We start from the raw sequence: 16698 nt of genomic DNA, 5'->3' as shown, positions 1-16698 counted from the left end.
TATTATCAATATTCTATTTGTCATTTTATTAAATATCGGAATGCATTTTTGATCGCTATTTTGTCGCTGCTATAGCAAGTTATGAGTGTTTGAAATATGCTCTGTAATATATCAGTCCATATGTCAAAGCGATGGCCATAAACGAGATTCGTTTTGGCCTGTGCGAGACATCGTAGGACGGAAGTAAAACGTACAGCGGAAATCAAAGCGACCGACATCTGCCAACGTTGTCAAAAGACGCGCGCGCCCTCTTTCGAATGCTGACGTAATCAAGCCGGAAGTTTTGTTTGTTTTGATATCAATCAGGAAAGTTTGAAAAAAGTAGGCAGTAATCGTCATTTAAACTCGTTTTTGTGCAATATTTCGTTTGGAAAACAGTTTTCAAAATGGCGGCACTGACACCTGGCTGACACTTCACGTTTCGAAGTCTCGCACAAGTCTCGTGAAGATCGCGCGGATAAGCGACGCCTTCCGTGGACCAAACGAACTAAATTCAACACGGCTACAAACCGAATAGGCCGATAAGTATAATATTTAATTGCAATTAGTTGCCAATACGAGTCACGATATAAGGTTCCTAAAACCGAAAACGTAATTGAATAACACGTTAATTAAGAAATGAAGCAAGTTTAAAAATGACTTCAGTTCCCCTTTAAAGGCAGACGTTCTGTTCCTTTTTTTTTTGTAAGTCTTTTGACGAGAGTGTTGGTTGAAGTATTATTGCTGACATCAAGATGTTCCATTATGTGCCGAGGTGACCATTGATATTGCTATACTGTCGCTGTTCTTGTGCTTTGCTGGATTCATAATTACAAATGGAATTATCGGATTTCTGCCTGCCGAGTTCCCTTATAAAAGTTTCCATTTCCGTGATGATAAGTCTCTTTGCAGTGGCAGCTTTAATTTGCAAACTGATAGGTGTGCAGTATCTGAACGTTAGAAAAGTCGCTCTTGCTCGACGAAACCTTGCTGCGAACAGACACTTAATCTTGCCTTTGCCAGAATCACAATTTCAGCAGCCAGTCTTAATATGTGAAATCATCCATCTAGCTCTGAGAGAAAGGCATGTTTGCAGCTTGGAACACAGACGATGCTGAGGGCTGTTTTTACATTTCAGAGCTGAGGGGGTGATGACACAGGTTTTTTTGCCCATCAGAGCTCTGTGCATGGTAAAAGCCCTTCCCTTTTACACCTTTAGCACCATCCATCCATCCATTACCCATAGCCGTTTATCCTGTGCAGGGTCACGGGTGAGCTACAGCCTATCCCAGCTGACTATGGGCGAGAGGAGGGGTACACCCTGGACAAGTCGCCAGATCATCGCAGGACCGACGCATAGAGACACATTCACACCTATGGTCAATTTAGAGCCACCAATTAGCCTAACCTGCATGTGTTTGGGGAAGGAAACCAGAGCACCTGGAGGAAATCCACGCGGAGAACATGCACAGAACTCAACGCAGAAAAGGCCCCCGTCGGCCACCGGGCTCGAACCCGGAACCTTGTTGCTGTAAGGCGGCAGTGCTAACCACTACACCACCGTGCTGCCCCTTAAGCACCATATCTCAATGTAAATAGCTCCTGGAGAATTAGCCTCGTCTGCTGATCAGAGCAAACGGCTTTATCTGCTGCCTCATTAACTGTACATCTGGAAGTTGAAAATTTGTCCATTCCTGCATTTCTGATTTGGAGTCAAATTGCTTATCTTTGGCCTAATGGGGCTATTTTGACACGGAAAGTTGTAATGCAGATGCCATGCAGGTCACCGGTGTCTCGTGTAATCAAGCTGGGACTTACGGTAGTGCCACCCAGTCAGGGTGAATTTAATTCCAGTCCTGTGACACTTAGCAATGACAGCTTGATGGGGGTTATCGTTATAATGACTGTTGTAGATTACACTGCGAGAGAGTAGTGCATTTGATTAACACCCCAGCCTGCTTTGTGTGGTGCTCTGGATTATATGGTGTGTGTGTGTGTGAAAAAATAAATAAATGTCCTCTATCTTACAGTGTAGTTTTATATATATTATTAGTGCTGTCAAAAATGTCGCATTATTAACGCGTTAACTTGACTCAATTTTAACGGCGATAATTTTTTTATCGCGAGATTAACGCTCTGTGACATGATGTAGGTTTTTCATAAGCTTTTGAAACTGCCAGGAACTTGGAACAGAGACTTTGCTTAGAAAAACAATAGCAGCTAGACTGTAATGCCACGCCCCGCACAGCCGGAGTCCTCTGCCCTCCCCCGAAGAGCCACGGTGCTCGGCTTAAGTTTCGTTTTCCCATCGGCGGCTCCAGCCCGACTTTGCAGTGGCTGTGACAAGACGTGTTATGCTCTGCAATAAAAAATAAACAAAAAAAACATTGGTACAACCAGTGTTCGAACTATGCCGATATTTTCGGGGGGGTCCCTTTTTTCCCTTGGGGGGGGGGGGTACTTGCGCTTGTCTCAGAGCGCGGCTCTCCATCGCGTGCTCACTTCGGATATGCAAATGCTTCCCGTTACACACCTTTGCTATGTCAATAAACATCATTTTGCCAATATTTTAGAGACCCCCCAACATTTCCCAAATCATGTTTTCAAGGGATCTCGTCTGTTTCAGGGGATCTCGGATCCCCCGAGTACCCCCGTAGTTCGAACGGTAAGCAAGCCCATTCACTTTTTTATGCTGATAAGAGAATTACAATGTTTTTTCATGTGACAAAAATGTGCGATTAAATTGCGATTAATCGCGAGTTAACTATGACAGTCGCGACATTAATCACGATTAAATATTTTAATCGCTTGACAGCACTAATATATATATATATATATATATATATAATCTCATTATCTCTAGCCGCTTTATCCTGTCCTACAGGGTCGCAGGCAAGCTGGAGCCTATCCCAGCTGACTACGGGCGAAAGGCGGGGTACACCCTGGACAAGTCGCCAGGTCATCACAGGGCTGACACATAGACACAGACAACCATTCACACTCACATTCACACCTACGCTCAATTTAGAGTCACCAGTTAACCTAACCTGCATGTCTTTGGACTGTGGGGGAAACCGGAGCACCCGGAGGAAACCCACGCGGACACGGGGAGAACATGCAAACTCCACACAGAAAGGCCCTCGCCGGCCCCGGGGCTCGAACCCAGGACCTTCTTGCTGTGAGGCGACAGCGCTAACTACTACACCACCGTGCCACCCACACGCACACATATATATATATATATATATATATATATATATTTTTTTTTTTTTTTTTTTTTCTCCACTGTTGTGAAGGAGAAAATCTCACCAGTATTTTTTCTTTTATTTACTGAATGCACTTATTAATAGCCATCCCGTCCATGACCTGCAAGCAAAGGAAGTATAATTGTTGTACTCTGTGGGTGGGAGGGAGAGCTATTTCTCTGTGCCCTGTTGATCAGGGTGACACTATCCAACTGTGCAGTCATGCATATTAAAAAAAAAAAAAAAAAGTATTAAGTGCTCGCTTCCAAGCGTATTTGACTGCCCTGTGATGTTGGAGTAATGCTGGGCTTGACTTCAAGTATCTCAGCGGGATCATATGTTAGCCTCCACCCTCACAGGTTGGCTGTTGTGCAACGGGGAGAAGCCAGTAGGCAGAAATTAAATGTGCTTTTTTTTTTTTAATTAAATGTACTGTACCAAGCAATTCATAAGCAACCTTTGGAAACTTCATTTAGTAATAATAATTAATCTGTTATTAATAATGGAAAATAAATAAATACTCAAACAACACTGCATTATTAAAATCCAGTAATAATATATTGATATAAAATTATCAATAACGTTGTTGTCTCACAGCTCCAGAGTCCCTGGTTCGCTCCTGAACCAGTGTTACGCTCCGTGTCCTCATGGGTTCCTTCTGTTTTTGTTTTTTTGTTGTTGTTGTTTGTTTGTTTTCCTCCCATCTCCCCAAAAAATGACAGTAGGTGGCAGTAGGTAGTCTTCAGATCCATCTCAATCTTGACCAGGATAAAGTAAGGATGAATGCATGCATGAATGAATAAAACCATGATACAGTTTTGTCACATGACAAGCTGATATTTAAATGGATTTTTGGGGGGGGGGTTTAGCACCATTTGATTTACACAACGTGCCTCCCACTTTAAAGGTGCAAATTGTTTGGTTTTTTTGTGACACAAACAATTACTAAGATGAAAAAAAACCCCATAAATCGGGAGTGTGCATAGGTATTCACCCCCCCAAGTCAATATTTTATAGAGCCACCTTTTGCTGCAATTCCAGCTGCAGGTCTCTTGGGGTATGTCTCTATAAGCTTAGCACAACTAGCCACTGGGATTGTTGCCCATTCCTCAAGGCAAAACCGCTCCAACTCCTTCAAGTTAGATGGGTTGCATTGGTGGACAGCAATATTCAAGTTATGCCACAGATTCTCAATTGGATTGAGGTCTGGGCTTTGACGAGGCCATTCCAAGATATTTAAATGTTTCCCTTTAAACCACTCCAGTGTAGCTTTAGCAGTATGTTTAGGGTCATTGTCCTGCTGTAGAGTGAACCTTCATCCCAGTCTCAAACCTCTGGACAACTCAAACAGGTTTTTCTCCAGAATTGCCCTGTATTTAGTGCCATCCATCTTTCCTTCAGTCCTGACCAGCTTTCCTGTCCCTGCAGATGAAAAATATCCCCACAGCATGATGCTGCCACCACCATGCTTCACTGTAGGAATGGTGTTCTCAGGGTGTTGGGTTTGTGCCACACATGGCATTTCCCATGATGGCTAAAAAGATCAATTTTAGTCTCATTTGACCAGAGAATCTTCTTCCACGTGTTTGTGGAGTCTGCCACATGCTGTTCGGCAAACTCCAAACATGTTTTCTTATTTTTTTCTTTAAGCAATGGCTTTTTTCTGGCCACTCTTCTATAAAGCCCCGCTCTGTGGAGTGTACGGCTTAAAGTGGTCCTATGGACAGATACTCCCATCTCCGCTGTGGATCTTTGCAGCTCCTTCAGTGTTCTCTTTGGTGTCTTTGTTGCATCTCTGATTAATACCATCCTTGCCCGGTCTGTGAGTTTTGGTGGGCGGGGCCTTCTCTTGTCAGGTTTGTAGTGGTGCCATATTCTTTCCATTTTGCTATAATGGATTTAATGGTGCTCTGTGGGATAATCAAAGTTTGGGATATTTTTTATAACCCAACCCTGATCTATACTTCTCCACAACTTTGTCTCTGACCTGTTTGGAGGCTCCTTGGTTTTCATGTTGCTTGCTTAGTAGTGTTGCAGAGTCAGGGTCCTTCCAGAACAGGTTGATTTATACAGACATCATATGACAAATCATGTGACACTTTGATTGCACACAGGTGGATCTTAATCAACTAATTATGTGGCTTATGAAGTGAATTGGTTGGACCAGCTCTTATTTAGGGGTTTCATATGAAAAGTGGTGAATACCTATGCACACTCCAGATTTCTGTTTTTTCTTCTTAAAGTGCCATTCCACCATTGGATGTATTCTTTGGCATAAAATACAATATATTTTATGACAACATGACTAGACAGAGAAATCTTTTAGCTTCAAAATGATATATCAAACATCATTTTTTGACAACGACAAGTATATTAATTTTGCGACCAAAGTCACCTACCCTTTTAATTTCCGCGCGGTAGTGAAACGTGATGTCATCGGCAGGTCCCCCTTCTTGTGTACCACGTGTCGGTCTATTTTTAGACCAGGAAACCCCCAAAGTGAGAGAGTCATTTCTCCTCGTATATGGGGGCCAAAAAAATTGCGAAAAATTTTGAGTTAATCTTTCAGTTAGCTAGATTTATTGGTATTATTTTTATCGCGTTCTATCCGCCATTGCTGATAATATGTGCCACGTCACACGTCACGTGGTACACAAGAAGGGGAACCTGCCGATGACATCACGCGCGGAAATTAAAAGGGTAGGTGACTTTGGTCGCAAAATTAATATACTTGTCGTTATCAAAAATTATGTTTGATATATCATTTTGAAGCTAAAAGATTTCCCTATCTAGTGATACCATTTATATATGTTGTCAAAATATCTTGTATTTTATGCCAAAGAATACATCCAATGGTGGAATGGCACTTTAATTATTTTTTGTGTCACAATAAAAAAAAATAAAAGAAAATAATAATAATAAAAAAAACAATTTGCACCTTTAAAGTGGTAGTGATGTTGTGTAAATCAAATGGTGCTAATCCCTCAAAAATCAATTTAATTCCAGCTTGTAATGCGACAAAACAGGACAAACACCAAGGGGGATGAATACTTTTGCAAGACATTATATAAGAGGAAGTTACCATTCCTATTATAGAAGAGGGAAGTACAATTGCATTTGCAGAAGAGGGAATTGCATTTGTAGTTATAGAATAGAGAAATAAATATTTGTCGGGCAGCAGAGACGGTTGCAGGTGCAGGTGAGGTTTATTAAAGTTCACTAAACAATCCAAAATATGAAGCAAGAGCACTGGCAGAAACAGGCAGGGGTCCAGGTGATTCACAAAACAACATGAGCCAGGAACAAAGTCAAAAACCAGAATAGCATGAACAATGAACATGCAGTCCTTCATGGTGTGGTGATTTTTGTTGGGATGATTGAGTCCAGATGTGTGCAGTCAGTAATCATGTGACTACAAATGTAAGAATGCTGGTGAGTGCTGCGAATGTATGTAGGCATTCGAGGAACTGGAGTTCAGCACCGAATTCAGCACTGACATGGAAAAAAAAGTACAATTTAAATGAAAGCTAGACGGCCTTTCGATTTCATAAAATCGGTGAAATTTAGTTACCTCTGAAATTTGGTCATTGTGATATATGTTTATTTCTGTAATAACTAAAAAACCCGGGCGGCACGGTGGTGTAGTGGTTAGCGCTGTCACCTCACAGCAAGAAGGTCTGGGTTCGAGCGCCGTGGCCGGCGAGGGCCTTTCTGTGCGGAGTTTGCATGTTCTCCCCGTGTCCGCGTGGGTTTCCTCCGGGTGCTCCGGTTTCCCCCACAGTCCAAAGACATGCAGGTTAGGTTAACTGGTGACTCTAAATTGACCGTAGGTGTGAATGTGAGTGTGAATGGTTGTCTGTGTCTATGTGTCAGCCCTGTGATGACCTGGCGACTTGTCCAGGGTGTACCCCGCCTTTCACCCGTAGTCAGCTGGGATAGGCTCCAGCTTGCCTGCGACCCTGTAGAAGGATAAAGCGGCTAGAGATAATGAGATGAGATGAGAACTAAAAAACCCCAGGCGATTCTGTAGCTGGGAAGTTATTTAATTTGAGGGGATTAAAGCAAATAATGTGCATGAAATCGCTCGCTTCGCACAGTCAAGCAGACAGAGGAAGTCCGTGTGCGCATGCACAGGTTTACCTTCTTCTTCTTTTGGGTTTTACAGCAGCTGGCATCCAGTGTTGTATTACTGCCATCTACAGGTTTACCTTTGAGCGTGCACTGACAGTTCCATCGTTCTGTCGCTAAACGAACAGCTGATCACACCGAGGTGCTCGCTGAGTGCTAATATGTATTAGTTTGGTCCTGCGTTTCCTTTCCTTCGTATATAACATAACATCTTTTCTTCTCGCTTTCTTTCCGTTCCTGTAGTCGGTCTTTCACATTTCATTCACTCACTCACGTCCTCCATTTTTCTCTCCTGTTTCAAATTTGTATCCCACAATGCTTTGCACGAACGGGGAAAGCCCACCACGTGATGCATGATGTAGTATCTTGAATTGAGTCATGGTGAAGCAGGAAAAAATAGCCAAGAATTTAAGGTCACGTGGCTCAAAATCTATTACAACCCCGATTCCAAAAAAAGTTGGGACAAAGTACAAATTGTAAATAAAAACGGAATGCAATAATTTACAAATATCAAAAACTGATATTGTATTCACAATAGAACATAGACAACATATCAAATGTCGAAAGTGAGACATTTTGAAATTTCATGCCAAATATTGGCTCATTTGAAATTTCATAATAGCAACACATCTCAAAAAAAGTTGGGACGGGGCAATAAGAGGCTGGAAAAGTTAAAGGTACAAAAAAGGAACAGCTGGAGGACCAAATTGCAACTCATTAGGTCAATTGGCAATAGGTCATTAACATGACTGGGTATAAAAAGAGCATCTTGGAGTGGCAGCGGCTCTCAGAAGTAAAGATGGGAAGAGGATCACCAATCCCCCTAATTCTGCGCCGACAAATAGTGGAGCAATATCAGAAAGGAGTTCGACAGTGTAAAATTGCAAAGAGTTTGAACATATCATCATCTACAGTGCATAATATCATCAAAAGATTCAGAGAATCTGGAAGAATCTCTGTGCGTAAGGGTCAAGGCCGGAAAACCATACTGGGTGCCCGTGATCTTCGGGCCCTTAGACGGCACTGCATCACATACAGGCATGCTTCTGTATTGGAAATCACAAAATGGGCTCAGGAATATTTCCAGAGAACATTATCTGTGAACACAATTCACCGTGCCATCCGCCGTTGCCAGCTAAAACTCTATAGTTCGAAGAAGAAGCCGTATCTAAACATGATCCAGAAGCGCAGACGTCTTCTCTGGGCCAAGGCTCATTTAAAATGGACTGTGGCAAAGTGGAAAACTGTTCTGTGGTCAGACGAATCAAAATTTGAAGTTCTTTATGGAAATCAGGGATGCCGTGTCATTCGGACTAAAGAGGAGAAGGACGACCCAAGTTATCATCGGCGCTCAGTTCAGAAGCCTGCATCTCTGATGGTATGGGGTTGCATTAGTGCGTGTGGCATGGGCAGCTTACACATCTGGAAAGACACCATCAGTGCTGAAAGGTATATCCAGGTTCTAGAGCAACATATGCTCCCATCCAGACGACGTCTCTTTCAGGGAAGACCTTGCATTTTCCAACATGACAATGCCAAACCAAATACTGCATCAATTACAGCATCATGGCTGCGTAGAAGAAGGGTCCGGGTACTGAACTGGCCAGCCTGCAGTCCAGATCTTTCACCCATAGAAAACATTTGGCGCATCATAAAACGGAAGATACGACAAAAAAGACCTAAGACAGTTGAGCAACTAGAATCCTACATTAGACAAGAATGGGTTAACATTCCTATCCCTAAACTTGAGCAACTTGTCTCCTCAGTCCCCAGACGTTTACAGACTGTTGTAAAGAGAAAAGGGGATGTCTCACAGTGGTAAACATGGCCTTGTCCCAACTTTTTTGAGATGTGTTGTTGTCATGAAATTTAAAATCACCTAATTTTTCTCTTTAAATGATACATTTTCTCAGTTTAAACATTTGATATGTCATCTATGTTCTATTCTGAATAAAATATGGAATTTTGAAACTTCCACATCATTGTATTCTGTTTTTATTTACAATTTGTACTTTGTCCCAACTTTTTTGGAATCGGGGTTGTAACTGTTCTATTTAAAAAATAATAAAATTGGAAGTCTGTGATTGGAATTCAGTAGCTCTTGGTCCACTAAACAAAAATAACTGTGTGTCGGGGAAAATTCTTTTTATGACCTTCACTTGAAAAATCTGAAAGGCAGTCTACTTTTAAAGGGCCGGTACAAATTGCATTACCGGCTGGACCCGGCCCGAGGGCCACCAATTGAATTGACTGGTTGTATATGTTTGATAATAGAAATAGGTCACATCTATGGTCAACATTTATGTACTTTGTATGCTATATATTTGGTGTTTAACTGTCGTGTGGGCATTGACAAAACGAAGCTTGCTTTTTGCTTACAGCCTCAGAATTTAAGGGCAGAAAGTTATCAAGTGTACCCACTGCTTTGCATTATAGATAATTGTGCAACACTACACTGGGCAAATGCATCAGCAGAACTGATGGATTTTGGAGACTGGGTTTGGTTTGAAATGCGTCATGTTTTGTAATACAAGCTGTGCTTTTACATATTCATGATTCATAGGTACCACGGCTGGTTTACTTTTTTTTTTTAATTTCTTTTTTTTTAAACATGTGCTGACCTATAAATAACCATCTGACAAACTGCAGCTGCCTCACAGCTGCTCACACAGTAACATTTAAAGGTTATATTTAAAGGGCAGACAAATTCCTACAAACCTGCAAATGCAGTGACCTACATGCTAAATCGTACATATACTCCACTTTCCCAACTGCTAGGCATGTTCAACATGTAAGGATGTGTAAATCCATATCCATTCTGGCAGAGCTTGTTCTTACCGTGGCTATATAATCAAACACGGTAAGTCAGATAGGAATAGTACAAAGTGTGCCAATAAGCCTTGCAGCTCCTCATTCCTTTGTAATGAATCAGTGTATTTAGTTAAAGCAATCGTCTCTGCCAAAACAGACCCACTCAATTGCTTGGTCCAGTGTGTTGCCTTGGCCTTAAAGGCAATTGCTCCCACCTGCGTGGCTGTAATGGATCCTGGATGAAGTATTGACCATCTCTAGATTTTGATTAAGGGGCTGTTGGGCAGAACGTGTCTTAATGAAAGTCAGGAATCAGCATTCTGATGGGCACCCTGCACTCTTTGATTAGGCTGGGATCTTCATTCACCCTGAGGAGGATTGAAATGGGATGCTAAATTAAAGGGTGCATTTACTGATTAACATTTTCCATGCTTTCTTTATTTCCTCTCTAAATTGTAATGGCATGATTGGAGAATGTTTGTTAAGATGGTTATGGACTCCATGACTGGGGAAAAAAAGGTCAGCACTAATCATTTCTGATTCCAGCTCAGAATGCTACATATTCTCTGCATATGACCATAAAATGAGCATTACTGGTTAAGAAATTAACAAGTACAAGCAAAATAACATCAGACTTAAGATAACTCTATTCAACTAGAAAGGCACTCGGTAGCATGCATACCTCCGCCAAGCCACATATTAGAATATCCAAATGTTTACTAATCTGGGATGTGGATCCTGATCCAGATCAACATCAAAATCAAATCACTTGAATCTACGATCATACTAAAGCTGTACACCAAATTTCATCAAAATCCGTTCAATACTTTTTTGAGTTACATTGGAAGCAGATAAAAAAAATAATCTCGGATCCGCAGACATACTGTATCTGAATCCTGGATTCACATCCATATCCGGATTTGCATCCAAATCTAGTTGATTGGTTCTTGGCCCATGGATCACCTTTCCTCCAAATTTCATCAAAATCTGTTCACTGCTTTTTGAGTTACATTGGGAACAGAAAAACAAACTTAGGCGAAAACATAAACTCCTCCAACAAAGTTGGCGGAGGTAATTATTAACAAAACAATTATTACTTTTGGACCAGTCATGTCGATAACATACATTGCTCAGATATAAATGAAGATGTCTACATTTTATATTCACTTAGACTTTGTCTTATAGTCATATTCCTTATATGATTCGTTTGTCATGACATTGTACAGAAGAATTCATACCAAAATCTGATGTTTTCAATTCTGACTTAAATCACGTACAAAAAAATACTTAAATCACGTGCAACATACTGTATAAATATAAGATTTGGAAATAACAATTGAATCAGATATAATCACAATCTACACCTTCACTAAGCACTTACAAGTACTTACAAGTCCTGGGTATGACTTTTTAGCCCTGGATATGACTGCAACCGGTGCTGAGTCTCAGGTCCAGGAGGACTTGAGTATTGGGGGAAAGTGGAGTTACCCCTTAATCACCATTGCTCCCAGGTCCGCTCTGACCCGGAGTGGTAGCGCCTGCCTGGGTTCCATCTATGGGTGAAATAGTACATCACCAATAAGATGCTGGCAGCAGGGTGCTTTTTGGTGCAATGTGGCAGATGAACCCACCACGGTCAATGGCACACCACCAGATGGGATGCGGAAGAGCCACTCAAATGGCCAATGGATGGCATCACTCGGCTAGTCAGTTGTCACTGCGGGGCAACTTCCATACCCGTCAGGTCTGTGGCACTTTTGTGCACCACTTGTCATCAGGTCTGGAGGTCCAGAGAGACAACATGATGGGGGCATGACATCATTTGTCTTACCTTACTGTGCAAGGTGCTTTGATAGGAGAGGAGAATAGGATGCAAGAGCTCACGAAGCCAGATGTTCCATGGTGGCTCAGCCGAGCCGTTCATGCCGCTGCTGCGGGCGACTCTGTCACTCTGGTGCGGACCTCACGGCCCATCTGTGTTTCTGCACATCCTAATGAAGCAGTCATCATTGCTAGTGATGGACGGCCGCCGCTGACAATGACAAGTACCTACATCTCATTGTACTAATTCTTCTCCAACAGGTTTTTAACTTGATAGTATTCTTAGACCCAGACCTATTTATACTAGCATGAGGATGTTTTGATACAGACTACAGAGCACTTCTGTAAGTGGCTCTGGATAAAGACACATACTAAATGCTGTAAATGTCAAAGAATACAGCCAACTTCAATCCAGTAGGAACTTTGTCATGGTGTTTGTCACAACTTGGTCCAAATGGAACTTTGTTCTCTTGTGCATGGAGGTCATTTCAGAAGTTCAGGCTAGTGTAGGATACACGTGATGTTTAAAACCAGTTTTAAAAGCTAAACAATAACATCAGATCTGAGCAGTAAATCAGAATAGAGCATCTGAGCTTGCAGTGTGAATGTAGCCTCAAGGCGGGCTAAATATTACATCAAGTTGTGCTGAGAAGCAGACTGACTGATTGTCAAAGAGGTAATATACTATAGTAGGTCTGCTGTAGTGCTTATAGCCAGTGTCGTAGCTGGAGGCATAAGCATTACTGCACTGATTAAGAAAGGCAGAGTGTCCTTGTGAGGTGGGAGAGTAAGTAAAATGGAATTACAGTCTGGCAGCCTCTATACTTTTTTTTTTTTCATGCACTGGAAAAACTCATGGGTGTCACGGTGGTGTTAGGACCCATGGGTGTCACAGTTAGGACTATCACCCATGGGTGTCACGGTTAGGACTATCACCTCACAGCAAGATGGTTTAGGGTTCTAACTTGAGGGCCAACTGGGGCCTTTCTGCATGGAGTTTGCATGTTCTTCTTGTGCCTGCATGGGTGTTTTCTAGGTGCTCCCATTTCATCCCAAACTCCAAAGATCAGCTAGCTACTTTAAATTGCCTAGAGGTGTGAATGTGAGTGTGAATGGTTTTTTTTGTCTCTATGTCAGCCCTGTGATAGACTGGTGACCTACCCAGGGTGTACCCTGCCTCTTACCTGTAGGGTGGCTCCAGCTTCCCGCGTGACCCTGCCAGAGAACTGGTATGGATGGAAGAATCCCTGGAAGTGTCGAGTGATCTGCCCTATTACAACATTTTACCTTTCACCATCCCACCTGGTGCATATTTGTTGTAGATCTCTTTAGGCACAGAAGTGGGTCTTTGCTTCTTTTTATATCTTTTTCCCCACCTCTGTGTGGGGTTGTTGTGGTTAGGTTGAACCGATAGCATTAAGGGCTTTGCCTTAATTACCAACAGAGAAAGTTTGTGGTGCTAGGTTTTCGTAACCCTGAGCCTTAACCCATTGATTCCTGGGCATCAAATTCAGAATTCATCCATCCATTATCCCTAAGCGCTTATCCTGTGCAGGGTCACGGGCAAGATCGAGCCTATCCCAGCTGACTATGGGTGAGAGGCGGGGTACACCCTGGATAAGTTGCCAGATTATTGCAGGACACCTACAGTAGAGCCAAACAACTATTCACACTCACGGTCAATTTAGAGGCACCAATTAACCTAACCTACATGTCTTTTGGGCTGTGGGGGAAACCGGAGCACCCAGAGGGAACCCATGCAGACACGGGGAGAACATTCAAACTCCACACAGAAAGGCCTCCATCAGCCACTGAGCTCAAACCCAGAACCTTCTTGCTGTGAGGCGAGAGTGCTAACCACCACACCACCATGCCACCCCAAAGTCAGCATGGTAATAGAAAATCTAACTTTCTTTTAATTAAATTTTAAATCCAGACTCTGGCTAATGAAAACTTGTTTATGCATTTCCTAGGTGAAACCATCTGCTCTTTTAAATGAAGCTGCTTTTAAATACTGCAACAAAGTTTTTGTTCAAGTACCTTCATCTTGAAAGTAGTATTTTCCTAACTATAGTGTTTATCTCTGCTACTCAGTCATTAAAATAATTTGACAAACTGGAGCCTTTTTTCTCGTTCAATGACTTACACAGACTACGTTTTAAAACTCTGTTGCCAATTCAGGTTGAAATTGTAATGTGGAACAAGTTGGAGAAGAGCCAAGTGTTCTGTTTTAATCAAGCTCTGAGTACGATTTAAAAACCTTAAATGATGCTTTCACATTAGTGTTTCCTATCAGATACTGCAAATCTATCATCTTCTTCAGATGAGGCTGCAACAAAGAACAGCATTTCATCTCCGTTCAAGCGCTTGCGTCAATGGACAACAAAGGAATATGTACTCTCTCATATCATGCCTTGCAGTTTACTTCCTGCCCCTTTGGCTGATGGATAGCTGCAATCCTCCTACTCTTTTGAAAGGCTATGAAACATGAATTATATTCATTTCTGTTGGCTGACAAAATATCCTGAACCATTATTTGTTTGTTTATTTGATTTGCTATAATTATGTTGCTTGGACAAATGAAGCTAGATAATATTCTCAGGACGGCACAGTAGTGTAGTGGTTAGCACTGTCGCCTCACAGCAAGAAGGTTCTGGGTTCGAGTCCAGTGGCCAACGGGGGCCTTTCTGTCTGGAGTTTGCATGTTCTCCCCGTGTCTGTGTGGGTTTCCTCTACAGTTCAAAGATATGCAGTCAGGTTAACTGACTACTCTAAATTGTCCATAGGTGTGAATGGTTGTTTCCCAAGCCCAGAAATGGGAGGGTTCCGGCAGGAAGGGCATCCGGCGTAAAACTATGCTCCAATAAATATGGCATGCGGATCAATAGGGTCCATATGGCCCCCAACCTGCCAACAGTACTAAAGAAGATGATGAACATTTTACTAAGCTAAAACAGTCTCTTTTTTTCCCTGAGTTACTGTTGTACACAATAAGCTTTTTACACATTTATTTCAATAAACTAATCTGACAAATCTGTGAAAATACTTTAAACTGAGATAGTTTTTTTTATTATTATCATTCGTGCAGGAAGCCCTTGTAATTACCAGTTTTATGTTGTGTAATTATACAAATTTATTAATCCTAATTATAACTATTACCTTTTTAAATACAACTGATAATAGTTTATGCAAATTACATATTTTGCGGCTATTTTTCACAGTATAAAATTTCAATGTGTCCTCAGACCTGGACGATCCAGTAGTGACGGTTCATCAGAGTATAGGCGAAGCCAAAGAGCAGTTCTACTATGAGAGGACAGTTTTTCTCCGCTGCGTGGCCAACTCCAACCCTCCAGTGCGCTACAGCTGGCACAGGGGCAGAGATGTTCTGTCTCAAGGCTCAGATAAGGGTGTGGAGATCTACGAGCCCTTCTTTACACAGGTAAGCTAACTTTTATGACCTTTCAATGTGCCAGTAAAGCACATCTTCTGACTATTGCAATTAAAACTAAAAGCTTTAATGGACAGATTACATTACATGGCATTTAGCAGATGTTCTTCTCCAGAGCGATGTAAAACGAGTGCAGAAGTCAGGTGCATGAAGTGCTGAACTTCTAGACAAGAAAGTTCTTGTGCCAACTGAACAAGTGACAGAAATACCTAGTGTAATATACTGTTGAAATCCCAATACTCAAACAGCCAAGGAAACAAACCAACCATATAAAGTACAACTAAATAGAGAACTCAAAACAGCCAACCCCAGGCTAGACAGTACACAGTCTGGCTTGGTCTAGACCGAAACACAGTTACACAGTGGGCAGGGAAGAAGTGGAGAGGTGCAGCCTGAAGAGGTGACTTTTCAGTCTGCACTTGAAGGTGGTCAGGGAGTGTTAGGTTTTTTTTTTACCTCTCTGGCCCTCACCATCTCGAGATCAGTCCCCCCGTGTCACCCAGACGTCTGGGGTGAGTCGCGAAAGAAAGACAGGAACCCCACAAAGCAGTTCGCGTCTTTATTCACAAGTCCCCCCTGAGACGAGAGTATACAGGGGTTTTATACGTGTGTATGTGAGTGAAACCTTGGATCAATCATGACAATTTTAAACAAAGACTATGTTTAGTCTAACAAAGAAGTGTCTTCTCCACTGGACGAAGGTCAGGTTACACAGGAATAGTTTAAAATCACTGTTATAGTATATGTAATAGTCTAAAATAATAAAGGATCTTAAAAAGCTCTAAAATATTAAAATCATAAAGTCTTAACACCTTGTGCAGCAATAAGGCTAATATAAATCTATAAAACTATAAAACTATAAAACTAACATGAATCACTTAATACAGCTTTAAATCTAACATTAAATCTAACATTCAATCATTTCAATTTCAAATTCAACACTGAAGAGACTGGTTAAATCTAACAATCCTAAATCACATGTAGCTATAAAACTAACTTAAATCATGGCTTTAAATCTAACTTTTAATCCCAAATACATGTTGGATATGCAGCTGTGGGTGTGTGTGGGTGTGTCTGTGCGATGTGTGTGCGTCGTAGGATGTCAGACTATGGTGTGATGGTATGATGACGTAGGTCAGTAAACCTTGGACTGAGCAAAACACATCTTAATTCCATTAATATGTATGTATGTGAGCGGCACGGTGGTGTAGTGGTTAGCGCTGTCGCCTCACAGCAAGAAGGTCCAGGTTCGAGCCCCGTGAC

At 41.8% G+C, this 16698-nt stretch overlaps 1 protein-coding gene across 1 annotated transcript in view; it reads left to right on the top strand.

The window, feature by feature from the left end:
- LOC132882654 (MAM domain-containing glycosylphosphatidylinositol anchor protein 2-like) overlaps window positions 1-16698 on the top strand; it is a 555131-nt gene that overhangs the window by 194794 nt on the left and 343639 nt on the right. The window contains exon 4 of the mRNA XM_060915736.1: window positions 15230-15426. Within this exon, the coding sequence (XP_060771719.1) occupies window positions 15230-15426 (197 nt within the window). The remainder of the gene's footprint in view (window positions 1-15229; window positions 15427-16698) is intronic.

The sequence above is a fragment of the Neoarius graeffei genome, chromosome 3, assembly GCF_027579695.1.
Source record: "Neoarius graeffei isolate fNeoGra1 chromosome 3, fNeoGra1.pri, whole genome shotgun sequence".
Lineage (NCBI taxonomy): Eukaryota > Metazoa > Chordata > Actinopteri > Siluriformes > Ariidae > Neoarius > Neoarius graeffei.
This window is presented reverse-complemented; position numbering and strand designations above follow the sequence as displayed.